Source organism: Varanus komodoensis, unplaced genomic scaffold (genome assembly GCF_004798865.1).
Source record: "Varanus komodoensis strain SLA01 unplaced genomic scaffold, ASM479886v1 scaffold16, whole genome shotgun sequence".
NCBI lineage: Eukaryota > Metazoa > Chordata > Lepidosauria > Squamata > Varanidae > Varanus > Varanus komodoensis.
Window position 1 is genome coordinate 11,724,654 of NW_025335468.1, and position 23,440 is coordinate 11,748,093.

At 42.0% G+C, this 23,440-nt stretch overlaps 2 protein-coding genes across 5 annotated transcripts in view; one reads left to right on the forward strand and one right to left on the reverse strand.

Annotated features, from left to right (window-relative positions):
• The window catches only part of NUCB2 (nucleobindin 2), a 39,300-nt gene extending 33,504 nt beyond the window's left edge, over window positions 1-5,796 (reverse strand). Inside the window, exon 1 of one of the 2 annotated variants that reach the window (XM_044425857.1) lies at window positions 5,390-5,796. In XM_044425857.1, coding sequence (XP_044281792.1) covers window positions 5,390-5,428 — 39 coding nt within the window. In that variant the 5' untranslated portion in view covers window positions 5,429-5,796. Of the gene's footprint in view, window positions 1-883; window positions 1,179-5,389 lie in introns of those variants that run through there. The other variant, XM_044425858.1, reaches the window with a different exon arrangement.
• PIK3C2A (phosphatidylinositol-4-phosphate 3-kinase catalytic subunit type 2 alpha) overlaps window positions 1,277-23,440 on the forward strand; it is a 103,072-nt gene continuing 80,908 nt past the window's right edge. For all 3 annotated transcript variants that reach the window (XM_044425849.1, XM_044425850.1, XM_044425851.1), the window contains exons 1-2: window positions 1,277-1,323; window positions 6,931-7,031. The gene's annotated coding sequence lies outside the window, so the exon portion shown is untranslated. The remainder of the gene's footprint in view (window positions 1,324-6,930; window positions 7,032-23,440) is intronic.

The following is a 23,440-nucleotide window of genomic DNA, read 5'->3' on the forward strand; positions in this document are numbered from 1 at the left end:
AGCACAACAAAACAGAAGAACATTCAACCACTTAGCATCCCACACACCTTTGTGAGAGAACTTGTTCTCCTTGCACACAGATTATTAGTGATGACACATTAGAAATCAGTTTGCATAAGAACGTGAAATATCTGGTGTTGAAACATACACAGGGACATCAAATATGCTTAAACATACAATAACCAGGTAACTTATTCTTATGTTTTAGCACAAATGTAAGAAGAACCTGTCTACTACTTCAAATATGTTTGCATCTTAACAAGAAAGTATTTGCTCTGTCAAATTTCTTTGTATATCATATTTGAGGGGGAAAATGACATATAATGCTTCTGTCTATCCCACCTGTGTACTCCTGCTTATGAGAAGTAAAGTTTATATTATTAGACTGCTCCTGATTTTTTGAAGGGACTTCTTTCTCCCCAGATAAACTGATGTTATCACAAGGAAGTTTATTTATTAGCATTAAATCTGCCATTCAAATGGGAATTCTTCAGCACATATGCTAAAACAAGTAAGTCTCCAGATGCTAATCGCTTGGACCAGCTCTGCTCTATCCATTTATCCAATGCAACACTTCTACTGTGGAAAACACACAAGCACTACACCAACAGGAGCCAAGCTCTTCTGGAGTCCTCCTGCCCATCTTGACTGTTCTTTAGTTTAAAAACAAATAATCTGCAAGCGCCCCATGTTCCCCATGGGTAAAAGATGCTACCAGAATAACCTGTTGGGCAAAGAAGGAACTTGGGAGGTGACACCTGATCGCCCAGCGAGCTCAGTGCGCCCACCGGTCATGGGTCGAAGAGCGGGAATAAGCGCCACTGATCCTTCCCAGGGCACAGCCCCCTCTGCCCCAGTGATCTGGGTTTGGGGAAGACCTTACCTTCCTTTCGAGATGATCCATAGCTATGCAGATGGGGACAGAGTAATCCTGAGCGTCTTTGCTTTCAGCTGATGAGGCTTTTCCCGCTGTTGTGCTTGAGAGAGGCAGCGCGCGGAGCCCCCAGCAGTAGCAGCACAATGACCAGGCTCCCGGGGTGTGGATCGGTCTTCCCCTCCCTTCCGTTTCTCCTTTCCTTTCTTCCTTCCTTTCGGTGTGCCCCCCTCGCTTTCTCCGCTGCTACACCCCCTTGAACCTGGTCTCGAGCAAAAACCTAGTTCCCGTTTCCATAGTAATAGGTACCACCTCTTGGAGCACAGGGATTGGCGGAGCGTGTCTTCCTTCTGGGCATCGCGTAGAGCTGCGATTGGCCAACTGCAAGGCAGCCAAGCTCAGTTGAGCGAGCAGCGAGAGGGAGATGAAGGTGCGTTGCGCTGGTGAAGGTACGTGGCGCTAACAGGAGTGGGTGGTGCCAATGATATTTTTCCTCACTGACGCGCTGCGTTGGGAAGGGAAAGATGGAGGGGGCGGTGGGGATGATGAGTAACCAATGAAAAAAGCCTGGAAGGTTTTCCCCAAGCCTTTGCTGTCGAGAACAGCTTTCTCCGAGCGGGTCCTTTACAGATGTGTGGGACTGCAACACCCATCATGCATAGCACTGGCTGGGAATGATGGGGGTTGCAGTCAGTACACCTGTAGGGTACATGACTGGGGAAGGCTGGATTAAGGGAAATCTGGGATATTTTATTTTTGGGTTGCTTAACTTAGTGCCCTCCAAATGTTGTGGACCTCAGTTCCCATCATCGTCAGCCAAGATGGCCATTGGTCACTAATCCTGGGAATTGTGATGCAAAACATCTGGAAGACACAAGGTAAGGAGAGGCTGGCCTAGTATCTCTGTCCCATGCTCAACGTCAGGAATTTCCCTTAGAAATAAGATGACCAAACGGGTATTGTTTCTCACACACCGCAGCCTATTTAAACAAAAACAAAAACTTGCAGATCTGTTAAATGCTAAAATGCCCTATGTATCTGTCCCAGTATGAGCGAAGAATCCTTAGAAAAGGAACATATTTATTTGGGCATATGAACTAGCTTTTGTGGACTACAGTCCTGTACAGATAATTAGATGGATTCTGATATAGAAAAGCTTATGCCAGCATATATTTAAGGTCTTTAAGATACCACAAGACCTTCTTGGTTTAGGGGTAACAGAGACTACTAGAGGGTTGCCCCTCTGAAAGTTCCCGGAGTAAAAAATGTGTCATGTGAGGAAAGGTATGTTAAAAAAGCAATGCAAAACAAACATGCTATGCAGTTCGTGTCTACTCAGAGGTAAATCCCATTGTTTTCAATGAGGCTTTATTTCCAGAAAATGTGGAATAAGATTGTAATCTCAGGATGGCTAAGCTAATTAGCAGTTGTTTTTTTCTTTTGTAATTAAAATATTGAGACTCTAGTGTGAGCACTAAATCATTATACCTCCCAGTCTTTGATTCCATAGTTTAGTGTAGACATGTAAATGATTCACATACACAAACGCACTGTATAAGTGTAATTATAATATTTAGTCACTAGATGGCACCAGATGTAGTTGTAAATAAGTGCAATCAGGAGTTTCCTGCCTTTTCTTGAAAATAAACTCCGAGATTCTTTCCAGCAGGTTAGCTATCTTAGTCTGTTGTAGCAAAAGGAGCAAAGTATGCTGTAGCATCTGAAAAACTAACAAACGTACTGTATTTAGACAGCAGATGTCATTGTCTACAGTCTGCTTCATCTGATGCTTTATGAAATGTTACCATGTGTTATACATGGTTGGAAATGGGGACATGAAATGCAGAAGCTACAGACAATGACAATTGCCAGCAGAATGATCTATCATCATAAATTTATTTAGAAAGAAAGCATATGGAGTGGAGGAACGGGCAGATTGGTTGGACAAAGTGTTTAGTCTCTTCTTCCCCACTATTCTGCTCAATGTGAAAGAAATAGCTGCTTTTAATGAGGAAAAACAGCCTTTAGGAAAAACAATCAGGGTTACATTTAGTTCCACCTTTGGAATTTAGACCCAGTGACTTCGATGGAGATACAAGTGTGGTTGAACCACTGCAGGACAGAAGGTGATCATACCCTCGTTCCATTTGTAGGTCAGAACCAGACCAAAATCAGACTGACATTAGTATTTGTAATTTCAAGATTATGACTTATCTTTTGTATCCAGGAATAGTGCGATACCCTCTATATAATGTCTGGCAGAATTTCTGAAACATTAATAATGGAGCCCAAGAAAAGCTGTTGTAAATATTCATCAAGCTTATAGTGTTGTGTATGCATCTTTTAAAACTCCTGTCCAGCAGGTAACAATTACAGGTAGCAGCCAGATACAAAATAAATTTCCCTGGTCATTTGTTGTGGTTACCTCCAATTTATGGTAACTCTGTGAATGAATGCCCTCCAAAATGCCCTGCCCTTAATAGCCCTTCTCAGCGCTTGTAAACTCAAGGCTGTGGCTTCCTTTAGGGAATGCATCCCTCTTACAATTGGTCTTACTTTTCTTCTGCCTTCAACTTTCCACAACATGGTTGTCTTTTCCTGTGAGTCTTGCCTTCTCATGCTGTGCCCAGATATGACAACCTCACTTTTGTCAGTTTTGATTCCAGGACAAGTTCTGAATTGATCTGATCTAGGACCAACATAATTGTCTTTCTGTCAGTCCAGGGTATCCTCAAAGCTCTCCTCCAGCACCATGTTTTGAAGGCATCAATTTTCCTCTTGTCAGCTTTCTTTACTGTCCAGCTTTCACACCCATGCATAGTGATTGAGATGATTTTGTCAATAGCGTGGATAATTTTGTCCTTGGTCTCCAGTGAAATATCTTTGATTATCTTTTCTACATAAAGTTTATCTTTATTGTTGCCCATCCAATCTTAGTCCAAGTTTAATTTCTTGGCTGCAGCAGGCTGTATTTGAACTGATTGAGCCAAGGGATGCAAAATCTTTCACAATTTCAATTTCTTTAAGGAAGTTATATGCTACTTCTTTGTTTTCTTAATATGCAGTTGCAGTTCTGGTTTTGCACTTTCTTCTTTCACTTTCATCAGGAGCCATTTCAAATCACTGCTGCTTTCTGCCTATAATATGGCATCATCTGTGTATCTTAAATTATTGAGGTATCTTCCACCAATTTTCACACCTTCCTCTGATCCTAATCCAGTTTTCTTCATAATACGTTCTTTGTACAGATTGAATAGGGTGAAAAAATAACCCTTTTCTGATGTCTTTGCCTATAGAAAGCCCTTCTTTGTCTGTATATTCTGTCCTAACAGTACCTTCCTGTCCATGATAAAAGTTACACATCATGACAATCAAGTGCCAAGACACACTCATTTCTTTCAGAATCATCCATAGCATCTTATGAGCTACACAGTCAAAGGCTTTGCTATAATCTATAGAACATAAGCTGATCCTCTTCGGAAATTTTTTGATGCGCTCCATTAGCCAACATGTATTTGCAGTGTGATCGTGAGTGCCTGTTCCTTTTTGGAATCCAGCTTGAATGTCAGGCATTTGTCACTCTATTTAGAGTAACATTCTTTGTTGCAACACCTTGAGCACTGCTTTGCTTGCATGGAAAATCAGTGCAGTGGTCCTGTAGGTGCTGCATGTCTTACCACGTTCATTCTTGGGGACCGGAATGCATATTGAATGTTTCAAGTCTGTGGGCCATTTGTTCGCATATTCTTGTTAGGATTTGGGCCAATGCAGTCTCTGCAGCTTGGAATAGTTTTATTAATACTCTGTCTACTCTGGCTGCTTTAGTATTTCTAAGTGTTTTCAGAACAGATGTCACTTGACTTTCTAATATTTCAGGTTCTTGCTCATAGGATTCGTCTTCAAAGGAGTCTGTCATCCTTTTATCTCTTCTGTATAACTCTATATACAGAGCTATATAATCTGTATGTTGTTACCACCTTCTTTTTATTTTATCCCAAGATAGTATGTTTTCCTGTCCTTTGTTCAGTCTTTCTAGACTATGTTTGTCTTGGACATATTCTGGGATTTTACATAATAAATTGATTAAATTTCAGTGTTATAAACCTGAGTACAAATTCTTCATATCCAATCAGTGTTGCTGCATCTCTTAAGAAATCAAGTATATTATTGCTTACTTAAACAGCATTGTGCTACAGCAAATGCTAAACCACTCCAAAATAAATAAAGTAGTTTCACTACTGGCGAAATTTGAGATTATTATTTATTCTGAAAAACTACACAGTCGGTAATCTTTATACTCTAACTATTCCAGTTCTTTGCAGACAGCGGTAGCAAACACAATCTATTTCCCAGTAAGCTTAAAGAATGTAGAAACTGTGCCAAATGTTTTCCTTCTCTTAAGGAAGAAGGAAGTATGACTTGGCAAAAACATACCATATACCTGTTGCTAAGAAATCTACATTTTGTTTCTGGAAATGATGCTTAATTTAGAATGCATTCAAGGGCTGTACTTACGGTCTGGTTGTGGCAAAATACAGTATCTGCTGCAGCCATAAATTATTCTTGCCCTTCTGTCATCAGTTTACCTTGAGGTAGTTTTCCTGGGAAATACATGCATTTCTTTGGATGAGTGCTTACACAAGGATTTGTTACAGTAACAAACCTTTAACTCCTGCTTGGTTTTAATTAAGTCCTGATTCTGACTCATTGGTAGTAGTGTGTTGTTTTTCAGGTGAACAATACCAGTCCACTCCCTCCTTAGGAAGTTTCTGTCAAGAGCAAAGATAAGAGCAACCTTTTCTCTAGAAAACATTGGGGCTATCTAAGTGTGACTTCACCGGCCAGGATTGCCATTGCACTGCCAAATAAGTAGACATGGGGACCCGTTACCCCTCAGGCTGCATTCCTGCTGGAAAAATCTGTCTGGAATCTCATACCAGCAGGAAGCGGGGCTGGAGCCACTGCTACCACACACAACTATTTTTCTTACTGTTTCTCAGTCTGTCCATCACATGCACATCCACTCCCTTCTCTCTCCCTCCCTTGTTCTCCCCCCCCCCCCATTCTCCCCCCCCTTTTTCTCTCAGACACACACACACACCCAACCCAACAATACATTTCACATATAACTCTTTCCCTCTTCTCTCTGTCTCTCTTCTCCTTTTTAAAATTTACCTAACTGCCTGCCCACCTCAATCCCTCTCCCAATCCTTGTGATAATTAGGCTTAGGAAAAGGCACCTATGGGCACCACTGGAACCTAAAAATCTAATCACCCTAGCAAGGGGACAGTTAGAAAATTAGAAAGGATGTTCTGTGCATTATCCAGACCCAACCCAGGATCTTGGCCTGTTCCCCTGACAAGCTAGAGTTGTAATCCAGCATTTCTTGGTTTACAAATCCAGGTTTGTTAGGAAGTGACAGCCAAGATCCATGTCTAGTTTGTTTAGCTGATCACAATACTTAGGTCTGGACAGATAAATGTTTTACTACAGTCCCAACTGTCACTCTCTCCATGGCTAGTATAGTTATGAGGCAAGTGAAAATGACTGCCCTAGGTGGCACATTGGTAAAAATTGGCACTATACTATAGCAGTCACTGTATAAGAATCAACTGAAAAATACTGAACGGAGTTGGAAATAATGTTTAATGAGTGGACTGCTTTAACCTATGAATTGGCAGGGCCTGTGGGACCAGGTACTCCACTTTCCACTTCCAGTTTCAATTACCAACACAGGAACATTCCCTCATGTCAAAACCAAGAAATCCTGGGTTGCTTACTCATCAAACAGTTAAGTATGGTTGTTTAATCCATAAACAACCTAGAGTTACTGGATTCATATATCATGAAACAACCCAAGAACCCTGAGTTATTTAACCCATAAACAACCCAGAGTTCCTGGTTCAGGTGTCATGAAATGAGCCAGAAATGGCTCATAACTAGGTGATTAGTTGAAAATGGACATGTTGAACAGTTCGCTGGGTTCCATATCACTTTCTGGATGTAAAAACCCAGAAACTGAAGCATTACGTATAACCCAAGTCATTATCTCCAGCATTCCTGTACAAGTACAAGGAGCCCCAGTGATGACATCTCCCAGCTCCAGTGGATAAAGCACCAGCAAAGAAGCAAGTTAAGCAACAATGTGAAATGAAGGTAAGTGATATTTCATGATTTCTTTGTGAGTGCATGTGTGTGCACACACACAGCAGGTAATAATCTAAAATTCATAAATTATCAGCTGAAACCAAAACAAGGAATAGCAAAAAGTATAAAATCTCAGGACAGGAACCTTTTATAAGCTTACAGTTGGGAGCTAAATCCCAGGGGAAAATACAGGAAAGAAATGCAGCTTACAGAGAGGAGAGAAAAGTAATACATAGCTCTATACTGACAAGGGTCACTGTGCACTCCAAGCTAGTGGAAGAATGCTCATGAACAAAAATGAAGGCTCAGTATAGACTCATCTTTTGGGGTATACAACGAAACTCACAAACTAGCTCAGAAACACAGCATTCCAAGTTTGACAGCACAAGTTACCACTTAACACACACAGGAATTCAACCCTTCCACACCACATTCAGGAAGCCAAATTTAGGATGGATGGAAGCCAGTTTAGGTTGTTCAGTGGAAGACTTTAATCCAGGACCACCAAAGTGACTTTTTCTGGAATACTACCTGTTCCACACAACAAGCCAGGTGAACAGGCAAAACTGAGTAGTCTCAATGCATAGATAAAATGATGGTATACAAAGGAATGGTTAGGCACTATGCAATATTTTGAAACAAGCAGTCCTTATACAATTAGAGACCTAAATGCCAAAACAAAAGTTGTGCACATCTGGAGAAGGACACTGTGCATAGGTAAATGCTAGAAGCCTACAAGCTAAAAGAGAACAGCTGGACTGCCTGATTTTTAAAAAGAACTAAGACATAGTGGCCATTACAGAAACCTGGTATAATGGAGAGTACCAGTGGGATGCCGATATCTTTGGATATACATTATACAGGAAGGACAGGGTAGGACATGCTGCATGAGGTGTTGCTCTGTATGTCAGCAAAAGGGTAGAGTCAGCAGACTTGGAAATTAAAAAAATGCAGACTCCTCCACAGAAGGACTGTGAGTGACAATATCTGGCTATTAAACTAGCTTAATTCTGAGAACATGCTGTTGTCCCCTGGAGCAGAATGTTCAGAGTGAACTTGAGATGGAGAATGAAATTGGGGAGAATTTGGGGTGGGGGAGTGTTATAATAATGGGTAACTTCAGTATCCCCCACATGGACTGGAAATATGTATGTTCCAGTTCTGACAAGGAGGTTAAATATCCATATGACCTAAATGACTGTGTCCTAGAACCAATCAGAGGGCAGACAGTACTGGATTTAATCTTAGGTGAGGTTGCCTAGGTCCTAGTATGAGATGTAAATGTTGTTGCAACAATTGAAAACCATGACCACAGTGCTATAAGATTTTATATACATTTAAGTCACATTTGAGTTCAAAAAGAGGAAACTTCTCTAAAGGGAAGGAAGCTTAAATCCCCCCAAAATGCTTGGAGATTAGGCAAAACACAGTAATACAAGCTCAGATAGTAACTATAGAACAACTTACACAAGCAAGCAAGTTCAAAAGTTTTCATGGTTAACAAGCGGTGTCAAGGAAGCTAAGCCTTCCTTCTGAAAATGGAAGTCTTTCCCAAGTGAGGAAAACAAAAGGGGGGAAAGCTTGCACACAGGAGATACAATCAGGTAAGAGAAACAAAAGCATTTTGAAAAGCATATTACTGACATCAAGGCCAACAAAGATGTTTTTAATATACCAGAAGCTGGAAAACAGAGGGGGATGGAATGTTGAATGATAATGGAGTTCAAGGAGTACTAAAGGAGAAGAAAGAGACTGGCAAAGCTGAATTACTGCTTTCACAGTAGAGTTTACAGGATGGATACCTGCAGTGCTTTTTTTGTAAAAAAAAAAAAAAAAGGGCTGGAACTCACGTCCCCGCCGGCAGTAAGCACTCAGCACGACCACACACTCCAATCCCAAACGGAGGAGGAGGAGGAGGAGGAGGAGGAGGAGCAGCAGCAGCAGCAGCAGCAGCAGCAGCAGCAGCAGCAGCAGCAGCGATAGCAGACACAAAAGCAGCCCTCAGGCACTATGTTAATGATGATTGCTGCTGATTTGCTACCATTCAAAATCACTTCGTAAAATTCATTGGAAAAAAAGGTGCTGGAATACCAACACCGCCATGGGTTGGTGCGGTGGGTTGGTGCGTTCCATGACAAAAAAAAGCCCTGGATACCTGTTTTTGAACTTCTTTTGAACTTCAGAAAAGGAGTTTGAGGAATCAGGGCAAATAGTGGTTACAAAAGTTGAAATTATTATCCTTATTGACCAAACTGAGCATTAATAAATCACCAGACTCAGAGAGTGTCTGTCCTAGAGTTCTTAAAGGACTCAAATATGAAATTGTTGACATTCTTAAATTATGTATTCTATCCCTAAGATCAGCCTCTGCACTAGAGGACTAGAGAATAGCTAATGTAATAGCAATTTTTTAAAAGGGTTCTGGGGGATCCAGGAAATTACATGCTGGTTTGTTTTATGTCTGTTTCAGGTAAATTGGATGACAGTGTTATTAAAGATAGAATTAGTAAGCATATAGAAGGGTAATCCCCGTTAACAAAACAGAGAGTGATACTAACTGGTAATTTCTCACAATGGAGGGATGTAAACAGTGGGTTCCCACAGAGTCCTGTATTAAGACAAATGCTTTTCAATTGGTCATATTTATATATGATCTTGAATTAGGAGTGAGCAGTGAAGGGGCCAAATTTGCTTACAACACCAAATTATTTAAGGTGTTTAAAACCAAAAGGCTTTTGAGGAGTTCCCTATAAATATCACCAAACTGGGAGAACAGACATCAAAATGGCAAATGCAGTTTAGGAAGTATAAAATGATGTATATTGGGACAAAACATCTCAGGTTTAAGTATAGGTTGATGGGATCTGAATTACCAGTGACTGACCATGGAAAGGATCTTGAGGTTGTGGAGAACAGCTTGATAAAAATGTCAAGCCAGTGTGCAGCTGTTAAAAAAGGGAAGCTCCATGTTAGGCATAATTAGGTAAGGCATTAAAAATAAAACTGGACTTTGCTGTGGGACTACTTACGACAGTGTATACACTGCCCTGCCTGAAATTCAGTTGCCCTGCTCCCCGTGCCTCTGTCTTGTCTCCTGCCGCTCATGTCCCAGACCATGACAGATCAAGTGTCTAACTTGGAGTAGGCTTAAATATTTCCAACACAAGTTTGGAAAAAGTTAAGGCTGATCATGACCAGCATTCCATTTTTATTTTCCATAGTAAGAGAGTTCCGTGGTTGTGGGGCAACGACCAAGAATGGCTATTTTTGTGCTGTTTCTGTTTGTACTCAGTATGGGGGCGGGGAGCCTTCATGGCATCCTTTTAAGATTTCCCGATCTCTAAGGGGGAAATGCACTAATGATTGTCGTTATTTTAAAAGGTTAACACAAGACCAGGGCAGTGGGGTATGGCTCACCCAGCTGCCTGTTTTACTGGAAGAAAGCTTTGTGAGAGCACTTTGTCTCCTGGTCTAATTAAGTAATTCACAAAACTAGGCTTAGAAGGGTTGGTAAATTGCTCGTGTCTCCTTAGCAACATCCTCTATCTCACACTTAGAGAATTGTGACTTTAGGCTGTATTAAGCAGAGTGCAAAGCTTTTATAGTAATGATAAACATCACAGGAAATACATGTGACTTTAATTCCCAAGATTTTTTTCTTTATTTCCAAGAATATAGAGAAAGTTTATCCCCCTGGGAGAGAATTTTTAATGTTTAAAATGTCTGAATAAATCTGAACCATGCAAGGACCTGATATGCAATCAAGTACTGAGCATTAATCTTAAATATTAGAAAGTTATGCTACCATTCTTAAACAATTGGTTCACCAGGCATTACAGAGGAAATAGTTGCAAAGAGCATTCAGTATTTATGACAATTACCATGCGGAGCAGTTGACAGAAAAATACTGCTCATAGCCCTAATGAAACTCTCAGAGTTTATATCCTGGTTTCACAGAGCTTATTATACTAGCCTTTAGCAATTTTCAAAAGGAAATATGGGATTTAGCCTTGTATAATTCTCATCACATTAAGATCAGTTCTTTTTCCAAGTGGACCTGGGCATACCAGGTATTCCTTACTCATGAGTAGGCCAGTTTTGGTTTGAGGTTCATGCTTTGCCTCAGTTGTGGTGCTCTGTGCCTTCTTGGGGGTCCTATATAGCGGTTCTTCAGGTCCACCAGTATTGAAGGGCACAGTGTACTTCCTCCTTGGGGCTTCACTAGATAAAAGGATCCTACAAATGCTTTTGGCTCTATAGTATCAGGGTTTGGATCTAAAAAGTCATTCTGACTTGGGTAAGACAAAGAAGATGCGATTGTTTTTAGAGTTTTAGTTTTATATTTTTTAAGCCCATCGTATCCTACTTTTTAAATTTTAGGATTATTTTAAAATGTTCCAATGTTTATAGGAGCCTATTACTATTATACTACATTTCTATCCTTTTTCTTCTTGTGTAGTACCCAAGGTAGCTTCCATAGTTCCCCTCCACTCCATTTTCATTCTTACAACAGCAAACCTGTGAGGAAGTTTCAGCTGAGAGTGAGTGACCGGCCCGAAGAGACCCAGTGAGCTTCATGGCTGAGTAGGAAGTAGAATCCAGATCTTCCATGTTCCCAGTCCAATACTCTAACCCCTACACAACACTGGAAAAACCCAAGACAAATCAGAAGTTATGTAAAACTCAGTTAAACCTCATTTACTTACTCAACCAAAAGTCAAAATTCAAGATCACAAAAGAGGGTAAAATTGAGGACTATTTTTTCTTGTTAAAGGGTTGTCATTAAAAGATAGCTTTTCATATCTAGCCTGTTAGTCTCTACTTGCAAATCACATAATCACATGGTTACCCCCCCCCCCCGGTGCATGCTGGCCATTTATTTTATTTATTAGATATATATCCCACCTCTATAGTTCCTTAGCGTAATGCAAAGATTATGCTTTGCATACTTAGTTTTGCCAGGCATACATTCTTGTGTCATCCAAACCCAGCAAGGGGGGCTTGTTGTGTCAGTTAACAAACCACCCAGAACCTTTGGCCTGTTGTAGGCTTCTGGGTGGTTTGTTAACAACAGATCACCCTCACCAGTTTCAGATGGCATGAGAAGTCACTGGGAGAGGATTGAATTGGCAAGCCGGTGTGTGTGGGTGTCACAACCTACTGTGCCTAATAAGCCATGATGATCTTAAGAGCCAGATCTTTGTGCTCATTTCACTTCCACAGTGGCTGACACAAACCAAACAGAAGAACCTGTTTAAACAAGAACGGTTTGGTGCATGATCATCCAAAATGAACAATGCTTCTGATGGGTCCAACTCTGCCATTATGCTAGACATGGTTAATAAGGCACATGGTGTGAACTGGATGTGTGCCAGGCTATACAAATCTGCAATCCTCTTTCAATCAGCTACTGTATGGGAGGACAATGTACAACCACAGACAGAGTATATGTTGTTCTCATAATACATATGAAATGAAATGAATGAAAAACATTTTCCATCTGCACTTGGCAAAATATACATGATAAACTTATAGCAATATTTGTACAGGTCTGCATATTTTCTTAAACATTCATGGCTTGCTATAGTCACTGCTTTTTCTTTTCTGTAATGGCGATGCATAGTTTTGTTGATTGATTCCATTTAATTCTCCCTGAGTTTGTCCACTACTTGAAGTACTGGTGTTAACCTTTAAAACTCTAATTGGCTTGCAGCCAGGTTACCCAAAGGAACATAACCTCCCATATATTTCTGCCCAGATTTTAAGGTTATTGTCATAGGCCCTTCTCCAAACACCACAGTCAAGCAAGATTCAGCTGCAACTCCTTTTTTTTTATTCTCTCAGAGTTTATAGAAGTTCTTTCAGGACTTTTAAATAGATTCTGTAGTTCTGGCTTTTTAAGACTTGTCTGTGTTCAATTTATTCTTTATAATGTTTATGTGTTTTATACTGCAATTTTAGTTTTATTGTAATTTTTAAAATTTGGTATACTGTCCAGAGAATTTTGGTTATAAGGCAGAAGCAAAATACTGCAAGTAAACAAACAAGCAAACAAACATGCTTGTCTTAAATTGTTTGAGCTCCATATTTGTATAAGGTCTGGGCAAAAGAACTGCAGAGTTCATGGGTGTATATTTTCCATTCATACACAATACAGAGTCACATACCCCCTCTAATGCACACATAAATGAAAGAAAGGAAACTTATGCTTTCTTTTTATGCATAAAGAACATTCTTCGTCGTGGCCTCTGTGCATCACACATATGGGTTCTGTGCCTGCGCAGTGCCTTTGGCTGGAAGATTAACAGCTAATGGTTTTTGGCGGGAACTCCGCTCCCCCTCCCCCCTAGCATTATATAAGGAGCGGAGTGTCCGCCATTTTCCAGTCTTTGCAACCACCGTTCATTGTGCCTCATGCCACTTTGCTCTCGCTAAGATTATTACTTACCTTCTTGCTCGTTCAAAAATCTCTCCTTTTTCCTACCAAGTTTGTATCCCTTGTTCTTGTTGTTAGTACTTCACTTATATTTCTTCTTAACTTTGCACCATTTTTGTCCTCTTTATTGTTCATATATAAAAAAACCCCCCAAAAATATTACTTTTCCGGTTGTTGTAGAATCCTCGCAGGGTCGGGAAGCCCCGTGGACACACCTTGCCTCGTGACAAAGAGGGCAGAAAGGTTGATTCCTTTGCCTGCTGGGTATACGAAGCTTCGGGCCTTGGTTTACAAATTTCTAATTATAAGGCAACCCTGGCGCATTACCAATATTTCCTTATGCAACACCTGGACGCCATCATTGATACCCTCCCGGGAAACCTCTGAGACTTTTGTTAAGGAAGCTATGCAAGTGGCGGTGCAACAGCTTTCCACCGCGAGGCACCACGTGGACTCTGATTTGAGGTCACTGGTCGGTGCCATTTCCCTCTGCAGACACGCCTGGTTGCGTAATTGCAATTTTCCGGACGAGATGAAGCGGAGAATTGGGGAGATGCTCTTCGACGGTTCTGGTCTCTTCCAAGCGAGGACGGATAGCAAATTGAAGAAAATCCATGAATCAAGGATGATGGCCCGTCGTATGGAATTGCAATCTCTACCCCGATGTAAGTGGTCATGGTCACGTCCACAGTACTGTCAACAATTTCCACCTCGGCAACAGCAACCGCATCAACATCAGCAGCGTCACAAGCAACAACCACCCCAGCGCTTCCAACAGGGCCGCCGCTGCTTTGATACGGACAGGCGACAGTGCTGATGCGATGAGCGAACCTCTCCTCTCATTCCAACTCTACCCTCCCCCCTCTCATTTGGGGATCGACTGAAGAGTTGGCTCTCCATTTGGGAGTCCATCATATCTGAAGGGTGGGTGTTATCTATCATTCAGCACGGATATGGAATCGAATTCGACGTTGTGCCATCACCGAATCCTATCCGCTATACTCCGACTTCCTTGGTACCGTTAGACGAGATTCACCAACTCCTTGCTAAAGGAGCTATTCGTTGCCTGTCGTTATCGGAGGGATTCCACGGGTTCTATTCCAGATACTTTATGGTCCCAAAACGAGATGGGGGTCTCAGACCAGTAGTGGACTTGAGAGCTCTCAATAGATTCATAACACCAAAGAAGTTTCGGATGACCACACTTCAAAGTATTCTCCCATTGCTGGGAAGAGGGGATTGGTTCGCCTCATTGGATCTGAAGGATGCCTATTTTCATATTTCAATACATCCAGGTTATAGGCGTTTCCTTCGTTTTGCGGTGGACTCTGAAATCTACGAATTCAATGTGCTACCGTTTGGATTAGCCACTGCACCATGGGTTTTTATGAAGTGTATGGCTCCTGTCTGTGCACACCTTCTATTATGTGGAATTCGGATATACCCGTACCTTGATGATTGGTTGCTGGTCTCCAACAAAGAAGCAGGACTTTCGTCTGCTGTTGAGTTTACATGTGCTCTATTGCACGATCTCGGACTCTGTATTACTCAACAGAAATCTTCCCTTCTCCCTACGCAGGTGATCAACTTTATCGGAGCCCAGCTGGATTCGACGTTGGCAAGAGCCTTCCTTCCTCAGGACAGACGGCATGTGATTGCTCAGTGCATCGCTCGGATTCGACAAGCAAGAACCATCCCCGCCCGGTCTATTCAGAGCCTGTTGGGACACATGTCTGCTTCCATCGCTGTGGTTCCGCATGCCAAACTCAGCCTACGTCCCCTTCAACTGTTCTTCAACGGAATGTTTCGACCACAGACAGATCCACCTACCAAACAGATTCGACTCCCGGCTTCCGTTCTTCAGTCCCTGTTATGGTGGATAGACCCAGCCAATCTGACTGTAGGTGTTCCGTTTCGACCCCGGTACCCTACAGTAACCCTCGGCACTGATGCGTCCCTGCTGGGATGGGGAGCCATTTGCTCCGATCTACGTACCCAGGGGATATGGAGTCACCGGGACTGCAGGAACCATATCAATTTTCTGGAACTTCTTGCCTTTTTCAAAGCCCTGCAGTCATTCGAGGATGCGCTTCTACACCAGGTCGTCCAGGTGACCTCAGACAACATGGCAACGGTCTTTTATTTGAACAAACAAGGGGGAACCCGATCCCGGAAACTAGCCCGCCTGGCCATACAGATTTGGGACCGGTGCATACCGAGAGGTATCACTCTTCTAGCAGTTCACCTTGCGGGCACAGAAAATACAGACGCGGATCTCTTGAGCAGACATATGTTGCGGTCACATGAATGGGAGCTAGACCATCGGGTTCACGACATGCTATTTCACCGATGGGGCCAGCCAGACATCGACGTGTTTGCCACACAACAGAACAGGGCATGCATGGCCTATTGTTCCAGAGCGGGGATGGGTCAGGACTCGCTCGGGGACGTTTTCATGATCCACTGGACAAATATGACTTTTTATGCTTTCCCTCCGATCCCACTCATCATGAGAGTGTTGGCAAAGATCATTCACGAAGGGGCCACAGGGCTACACAGGGAGGGCACGATCCACCACCCAGGCTTGCTGTTGCTGAAACTGACTGCATGGAGGATACGATGACCAGCTGCGATACATCGGTATCGACCCCACCAACCGTCCCGGCCATTCCTGCTCAGCAGAGTCTACAGCCAGACCTACAGTATATTCTCGAATCTGCGCTACGACCATCTACTAGGAAGTTGTACACGGCAAAATGGCAGAGATTCTCTAACTTTGCCAATTTACACTCGTTTCCGGCCCCCTCAGCTTCTGTTTCACAGATACTTCAGTTTCTCTTTGAATTGCATCAGTCTGGACTCAAACCTTCATCCATAAAAGTTTATACAGCAGCGATTTCACATTACCAGGGAACTATACATGGTCTCTCCATTTTTGCTCAACCTCTGATTAAAAGATTTTTGAGAGGATTGAGTAATCTGCATCCAACTATAAGACCTCTAATGCCCACCTGGAGTCTTTCAGTGGTTTTACAAGCGCTGACTCGATCACCTTTCAAACCCCTGGCAACGATCGATCTACGCCTTGCTTCGTGGAAGACTGCCTTCCTTGTTGCAGTGACTTCAGCCCATAGATCCTCTGAACTCTGCGCCCTTCGGGTAGACCCCCCTTTTCTAAATTTTCATAAGGAAAAAGTGGTTCTTCGGCTGGATCCGTCTTTCCTTCCGAAAGTCGCTACTTCGTTTCACATGCAACAGGAGATTGTTTTATCGGCATTCTTTCCAACCCCTTCGAATCCGATAGAGCAATCTCTACATATGCTGAACGTTCGTCGTTGCTTAGCTTTTTATAGGTCCAGGACTGAGTCTGTTCGGCGTTCCAATAGACTTTTTGTGAAATATTCAGAACATGACCGAGGCTGTCCAGTCACTTCACAACGTCTTTTGAAATGGATAGTAAATACAATTGTCCTGTCTTATCAGTTAGCTAAGTTGGACTTGCCATCTACTCCAAGAGGTCATTCTACAAGAGCTGTTGCTGCTTCTTCGGCCTTTGCATCAGGGGTCCCGATAGAAGATGTGTGCAGGGCGGCCATTTGGGCTACCCAGTGTACCTTCACCAGACATTATAGACTCGATGTCCGTGCCCGGCAGGATTGTTCTTTTGGCAGAGCTGTCCTTTCTTCTGTCCTTCGCTGATGACACCTCCCTCCTCCATTTGGGGTAAGCTTGTTATCCTACCCATATGTGTGATGCACAGAGGCCACAACGAAGAAGAGCAGGTTGCTTACCTGTAACTGATGTTCTTCGAGTGGCCATCTGTGCAGTCACACAACCCACCCTCCGACCCCGCTTGGTGTCATGGGTGGTCCGACTATTTCTTTCGATACTATGATCTCTTTGCTATGTGTCGTACCACTACTGAATTTGGCTATCTTGTCATACTGACAAACCTTATTATAAGAACAAACGTCAGTCTTTCAAAGACTGGAAAATGGCGGACACTGCACTCCTTATATAATGCTAGGGGGGAGGGGGAGCAGAGTTCCTACCAAAAACCATTAGCTGTTAATCTTCCAGCCCTGCGCAGGCGCAGAACCCATATGTGTGACTGCACAGATGGCCACTCGAAGAACATCAGTTACAGGTAAGCAACCTGCTCATGTCCAGACAAACAATTTGTCTATTTATTTCTCTCTTTCAAATATTTGCTAGAGAACTGCCCTATGCTCCCCCCACACCCAAAAAAAGGTGAAGTTGTGGAACTGATACAAAAGGCCTAGAAACAACCACCAAGGTCAGTCTTCTATTGGAGAGTGAAACTGTGCAACATTTGTATAAATGTGTGAGCTTCCCACAAAGATTTATAGAATCTTTTGTTTGGCCCTTTTGCCTGCAGAGAGAGCCCGTTGGTCGGGATGCATGAGCAGACCCTTTTTGCCGTGGCACCTGCTATGTAGAACTCTGTGACCCAGGTGGTTAATTTATTTCCAAGTGTGCCAGTATTCTCTTGCCACATGAACACATATATTTTCCAAGAAGACTTTGATTGTTTTGCTACCTAGATCTGACCTGCTGAGATCTGAACAGTGATGTAGTGAGGAAGGTCACATGGGGACAAACCAGAAGTATATGTTTAATAGCAAGGACACGGATGTTATCTGCTGCCACCTCCCCTTCAGACTTCTCTGAATTTATTATTTCCTCTGAATTTATTATTTCATATGCAATTTGAACAGTGTCTGAGGGACATCCATTTCCCAACAACAACCTATAGTTCCTTATTGTAATGCAAAGATCTGGGGGCTTGATTTTGAATGGGTAACTGATTAAGGGCCATTCATTTTACAGAAGTGCAGGTGGAGGTGAAAACTGCAATAAGTGGATAGTTGATAGGGTTCAACACAGCTACCATAATGTTTGGATTCTCCTTAGGGAGCATGGTTTTATGCAATTCAAAAGAGTTTATCAAAAAGTTATTCTGATAACTTAGGGTACTTTACCTATTTTGAGCCTTTGCTTTAGTAAAGTTTTTTTTTTTTTGCTTTAAAAGGTTTGTCCAATGTACAGGCAGACACACGGCTGTCATTGTAAAGCAACTCCAGAAAAATCCCACTGACTACAGTGAAATTGCCATGCAGAATCAGTTACTCCCTCTTAGTTAGATTTCCTAGTTAGATTTGTTTCATGCTGTACAGCAATGTGTCAATTATGTCAAGGAACAAAATGATCTCATTAACAAAATACGAACAAGCACAGGGGAGTGGATTTTTCAAGGTTTAGATAACTGAATACATAATTGCCAAACGCCTTGGCTTTGAGAAGCACTAAATAAAATGAGAGCCTACACCAGTAGACAAGAAAATTAATAATTTATTTCAGTGGTTAACATGACTTAATTAGGTTCAGCACCCACAGGCTGCTTTCCGTACACTTATTGCTGATAGCAAAGTCCATATCTTGCATAAATTAAGATATTTGCACAAACTTCATAATTGCAACTAACCTGTCAAAGATTTTTTTTCTGAACCCAAAAAGCTAGTCAGTGCGTTTTGTGCATCAGAAAGGATTCATTTGGGCTTATGTTTCTTGAATAGTACCCCCAGCACTACTTCTTGCCTGGAAACCATTTTTGAACTTAGAGAAGTTCAAAAGCATTTTGCTATATGACATGTTATGAGGGTCTGCTATCCAAAAAAGAGGGGGAAAAACCATCAAATATTGTCCTGGACATCCAGAATCCTATGCATAGGCCCAGTTCATAAGTCAGAATAACCTATCACTTTATTACAAATCTGGTTATTATGAACAAGCCCTCAGTTCCAAGTCAGGTTTGTCTGGGGCTGGAGACTAAAAGTACTGGTTTACAAGAATCAGCATGTTAAGCTACTTCTGCTCATATATCAAGCAGTGTGAACTAGCACATTTGTTCCTTCACCAGAAACTAAGATTTAACAAACCTGGGTGAGTGTTAGGTATGAATCAGGCCATATTCTGTTATGGTAGTTAGGGGTTTAAGATATTTTCCCCAATTCTGTTCTTTTTGGTATCCTTATGACTGTGGTGTCGTCATCGTCGTCGTCCCGTCCCCCCCCCCCCCCCCCCCCCCCCCCCATGTTTGCTGCTTGCATGTTTCTTTTTATGTCATAATGGAAATTCTTTAGGCTGCAAATATGTATGAAACAAAAAAATGAGCTAAAAGGAATACTAACTTGTTTTGCAATACTTTAACAGATCGCTTAAGCTATCCATATAAAGGTCAAATCCTATATTCCTTCATACTTCGATGTGACAGGGAAACAGAATTTAGGATGGAGCTGTGCAATAAGAGTGAGTTCCAGTTTTACAGTCACTAGGCTAAAAGCAAATGCTCCCACTTTGGTGTCCCCTTTTACTTTCTCCAGTATAAAGGAATGGCTGCCCTTCTTGCAGGAAAAGTAATGCAGACAGTGTTGTAGTGGAGGCAAAATCTATACCCCGCCAATGGAATACAAGGAATTTGCAATATTTACACACTCTTCATACAGGCACACCATCATAGTAGTTTCAATGCCTTTCCCTTTGGCCTTCCATCCATTACTGAAGGCATCATTGGCTTCCATTTTTATGGAAAGAGTGAGAAGCAGGATAGATTTTTATCTCTGCTTGATAAATCTGGGAAGTAAGTGATTAGAAGAAGCTGGGAAGGGAAAAGAAGATGTACAGGGGAAGGGTAAACACTGGTATTCTCCATCCATGCTTTCCTATTTATCAGGCTGATGTGGCTATAGTCTGTAAACAATAAAATATCTAATTTTAAAAATGAGGTGGTATAAGGATATAACTTCGCTCACTTATGAATCAGCAGAAATGAAGGCAAAAGAGAACAGTCATTTGCTTATGCTAATCCATATAGATAGAAGATTAGATATTATTAGCATTACATGCATTTAAATTATTTAAATATTTAAATTATTATAATTTCATGCTAAATAAAGTGCATTTCATCATTGTGTGGAACATTGTGATGAGGTAACCTGGGTGCCTGACTGTTCAGTCTGCAGTTAGGTGCTAACCATTAATGGACAACAATTTTCCTCCCTCCCTCCCTCCCTCCCTCAAGGTACTGGTTGACTGCAGGCTTAACATGAGTCAGCAGTGTGCTGCGGTGGTCAAGAGAGCGAACGCCACCCTTGGTTGCATAGCCAGAAGTGTGGCTTCTAGATCAAGAGAGGTATTACTACCACTCTACACGACTCTGGTGCACCCGCAACTGGAGTATTGTGTTCAGTTTTGGGCCCCTCATTACAGAAAGGATATAGCCAGGTTGGAGTCAGTGCACCGTAGGGCCACAAGGTTGATGGCGGGTTTGCAGGGGATGCTGTATGAGGCGAGACTGAGGGAACTGGGTCTCTTCAGCCTGGAGAAGAGGAGACTCAGAGGGGATATGTTGGCGACATACAGGTATGTGAGGGGATGTCACATGGAGATGGGTAGAGACCTGTTCTCCCCTACAGAGGAAGGCAGGACACGCTCCAATGGAGCAAAGCTCAGGGAGTTAAGGTTCCATTTGGATGCCAGGAAGCACTTCCTGACAGTCAGGACCCCGAGGGTGTGGAATGGGCTTCCATGAGAGGTCGTTGAGGCCCCATCGGTGCGGGTGTTCAAGGATAGGCTGGACATCCACATGGTGGGCATGTTGTGAGCGGAGCCGGCTGGTGCCGGAGGTCAGACTAGATGACCCAGGAGACCCCTTCTGACTCGCTCTGTTTCTATGTTTCCCTTCTTTTTAATCTTTAACTGGAATTGGATGGGACAGCTCTTCAAACAGTACCCTTCTGGCAGCCATTCAAAGATAGAATACTCTTATACTCTGTAAAAGAGACCACCCTATTTTGGATACTTACATTCCTATAGCACCCCCACTAATCTTTTTTTCTTTACAATACAACAGTAATGGTAACAACAGCAACAATCATAAACAATAAAAAAGACTAAAAGAATTCATGTCACAAAAATAGTTGTATACAGTAATCGTTAAATAAAAGAGAAGGGAAAAAACCACAAGGAGGGAGAAACTAATGTGGCATCCCTTTTGGCCTGCTGGCTTTAGGAACCAGAGGTGCAGTCCTATTGATTACACCTTCAGTGAGGCTTCCAAGCATACAGTGCAGTGTGGGAGCAGCAGCTTTCACAACCTTGCAGGGCAGGTTCTTTCCTTGCCAACTCTGAGGGAGACTTGGAATGTACTGGCTTGCCAGCTGCGGTTTAATCCATATCATCATGCTAAATTAACCCAATAGGAGAATTCGGGTTTGAAAATAGAGGGAGAAAACATTTAAGCAGAGGGGTTAAATAATTTATACTTTCGATCAGCTAATATCCACCTTTTTGAGCCCATGGCCATATTTAGGAATTTGCATATCTTCATTTTTTCCCTTCTATTTGGTTTAAAGAGAAGGTTAGAAAATATTTCCTGGTGGGGACTTCTGTGATTGTAGTCCTGAGGAAATTGAAGAATTGAGGCACTCAAAGCACAGTGGCTGTCCAGAAAGCTGTATGCAAGAAGTCTGCAGCTCCCCTTGGGATGTGCAAGGTTTTCATATCCTATGGGATTTGCTTTATCCTTCTCTGAGACCAGAGTCCAATCCCTTTGCAGATATAGGCCTCTTCTTCCCAAATCCCTGGAACTTGTGGGGGTGCTTCATAACAGAGGGGCAGGAGAATTTTAAAAAGGTTGTTCTTGTCCACTTCCATTGCAGGCTCTTCCAGGGTTACTCTGGCCTCGCTTTCCATGATCAGGCAGCCTCCTGATGGAATGCAACAAGAAAAGAATGTCATCTTTCACAAATGCAGGCTGTTTTCAGGGACATGCTATTTCAACCTGGCAGAAATAATCTCGCCCACACACAGTATTATGCATGAACAGAACCTCCTCCTCCTCCTCCTATTTAAATATGAGGAACTTAAGGCACATTAAAGTTTAGTATCCCTAAGAATTTACCCTTAAAATAGCACTTAACCTTAACAATATAAAATACTAACATTTTATGAATATGTTCTGTTATGAACATCATTCATGCTGAATGTGATAGGATGCTTTTCAAATGACAATAGTATTTAATATGTAATATATATTAATGTCATTTTGAAAAAGATAGGCACAAATTTGCTTATTGAGAAGGGCTTTATAATAAGTTTAGGGTTAAAGACATCAGCTACTCTTTGTGTGGATTATATGTTTTAAGAAGGCTTCTTTTGGTCCTGCTTTTTGGTGAGGGAGAGGAAATAGTTCTGAACTCACTTGCTGTTACTCTACAGTAGCATCAGTGACCAGCTAATTCAGTTTCATATACAGCACCAAAGACTTTAAAAAAATCTGCCTGAATGAAGTAATCTTTAATCAAGGTTCTGACCTACTTTAAAAAAAATTCATATAGCATGACATTGATAAAAGGATAAATTTTCAGTTCCTTTAGCCCATCTAACTCCAATAAGATCTGCAATGAAAAACTACAAATCTAGGCCCTTATTATAGTGTTGCTTAATGTTCAGCTTTTAGCAACAATGTAATTCTGAGGTGACTTCAAATGTAATAACTGATTGTACTTTTGACCCAGTTTAATAGAACTATGTTGCTGACTCCATTCACCATACCCTCATTTTTAAACTGATATCACCTCATTTACACTAAAGATTTCCCACACCAACAACAGTTTAAATGCAGAGTATTATGAACTTTTGTATACCTGCCTCTTGTGTCATCTACGCAGAGGATATGAGGTAGGGTCTAATCCTATCAGACTGAAACTTCTCCATTTCCATTTTCCCCCAGCAGCCAGCCTATGAGCTACAGTGGGAGCAAAAGTAGGCCTGGAATGTATGACAGTATTCCTGGCTGACAGAATTACATGACTGAAGGCAGGAAGATACAGGCAGCCAATCACATATTTTGCCATGTACGGAATGTTGAGGAAAAGATAAGTCTAAGGGTGGACATGGC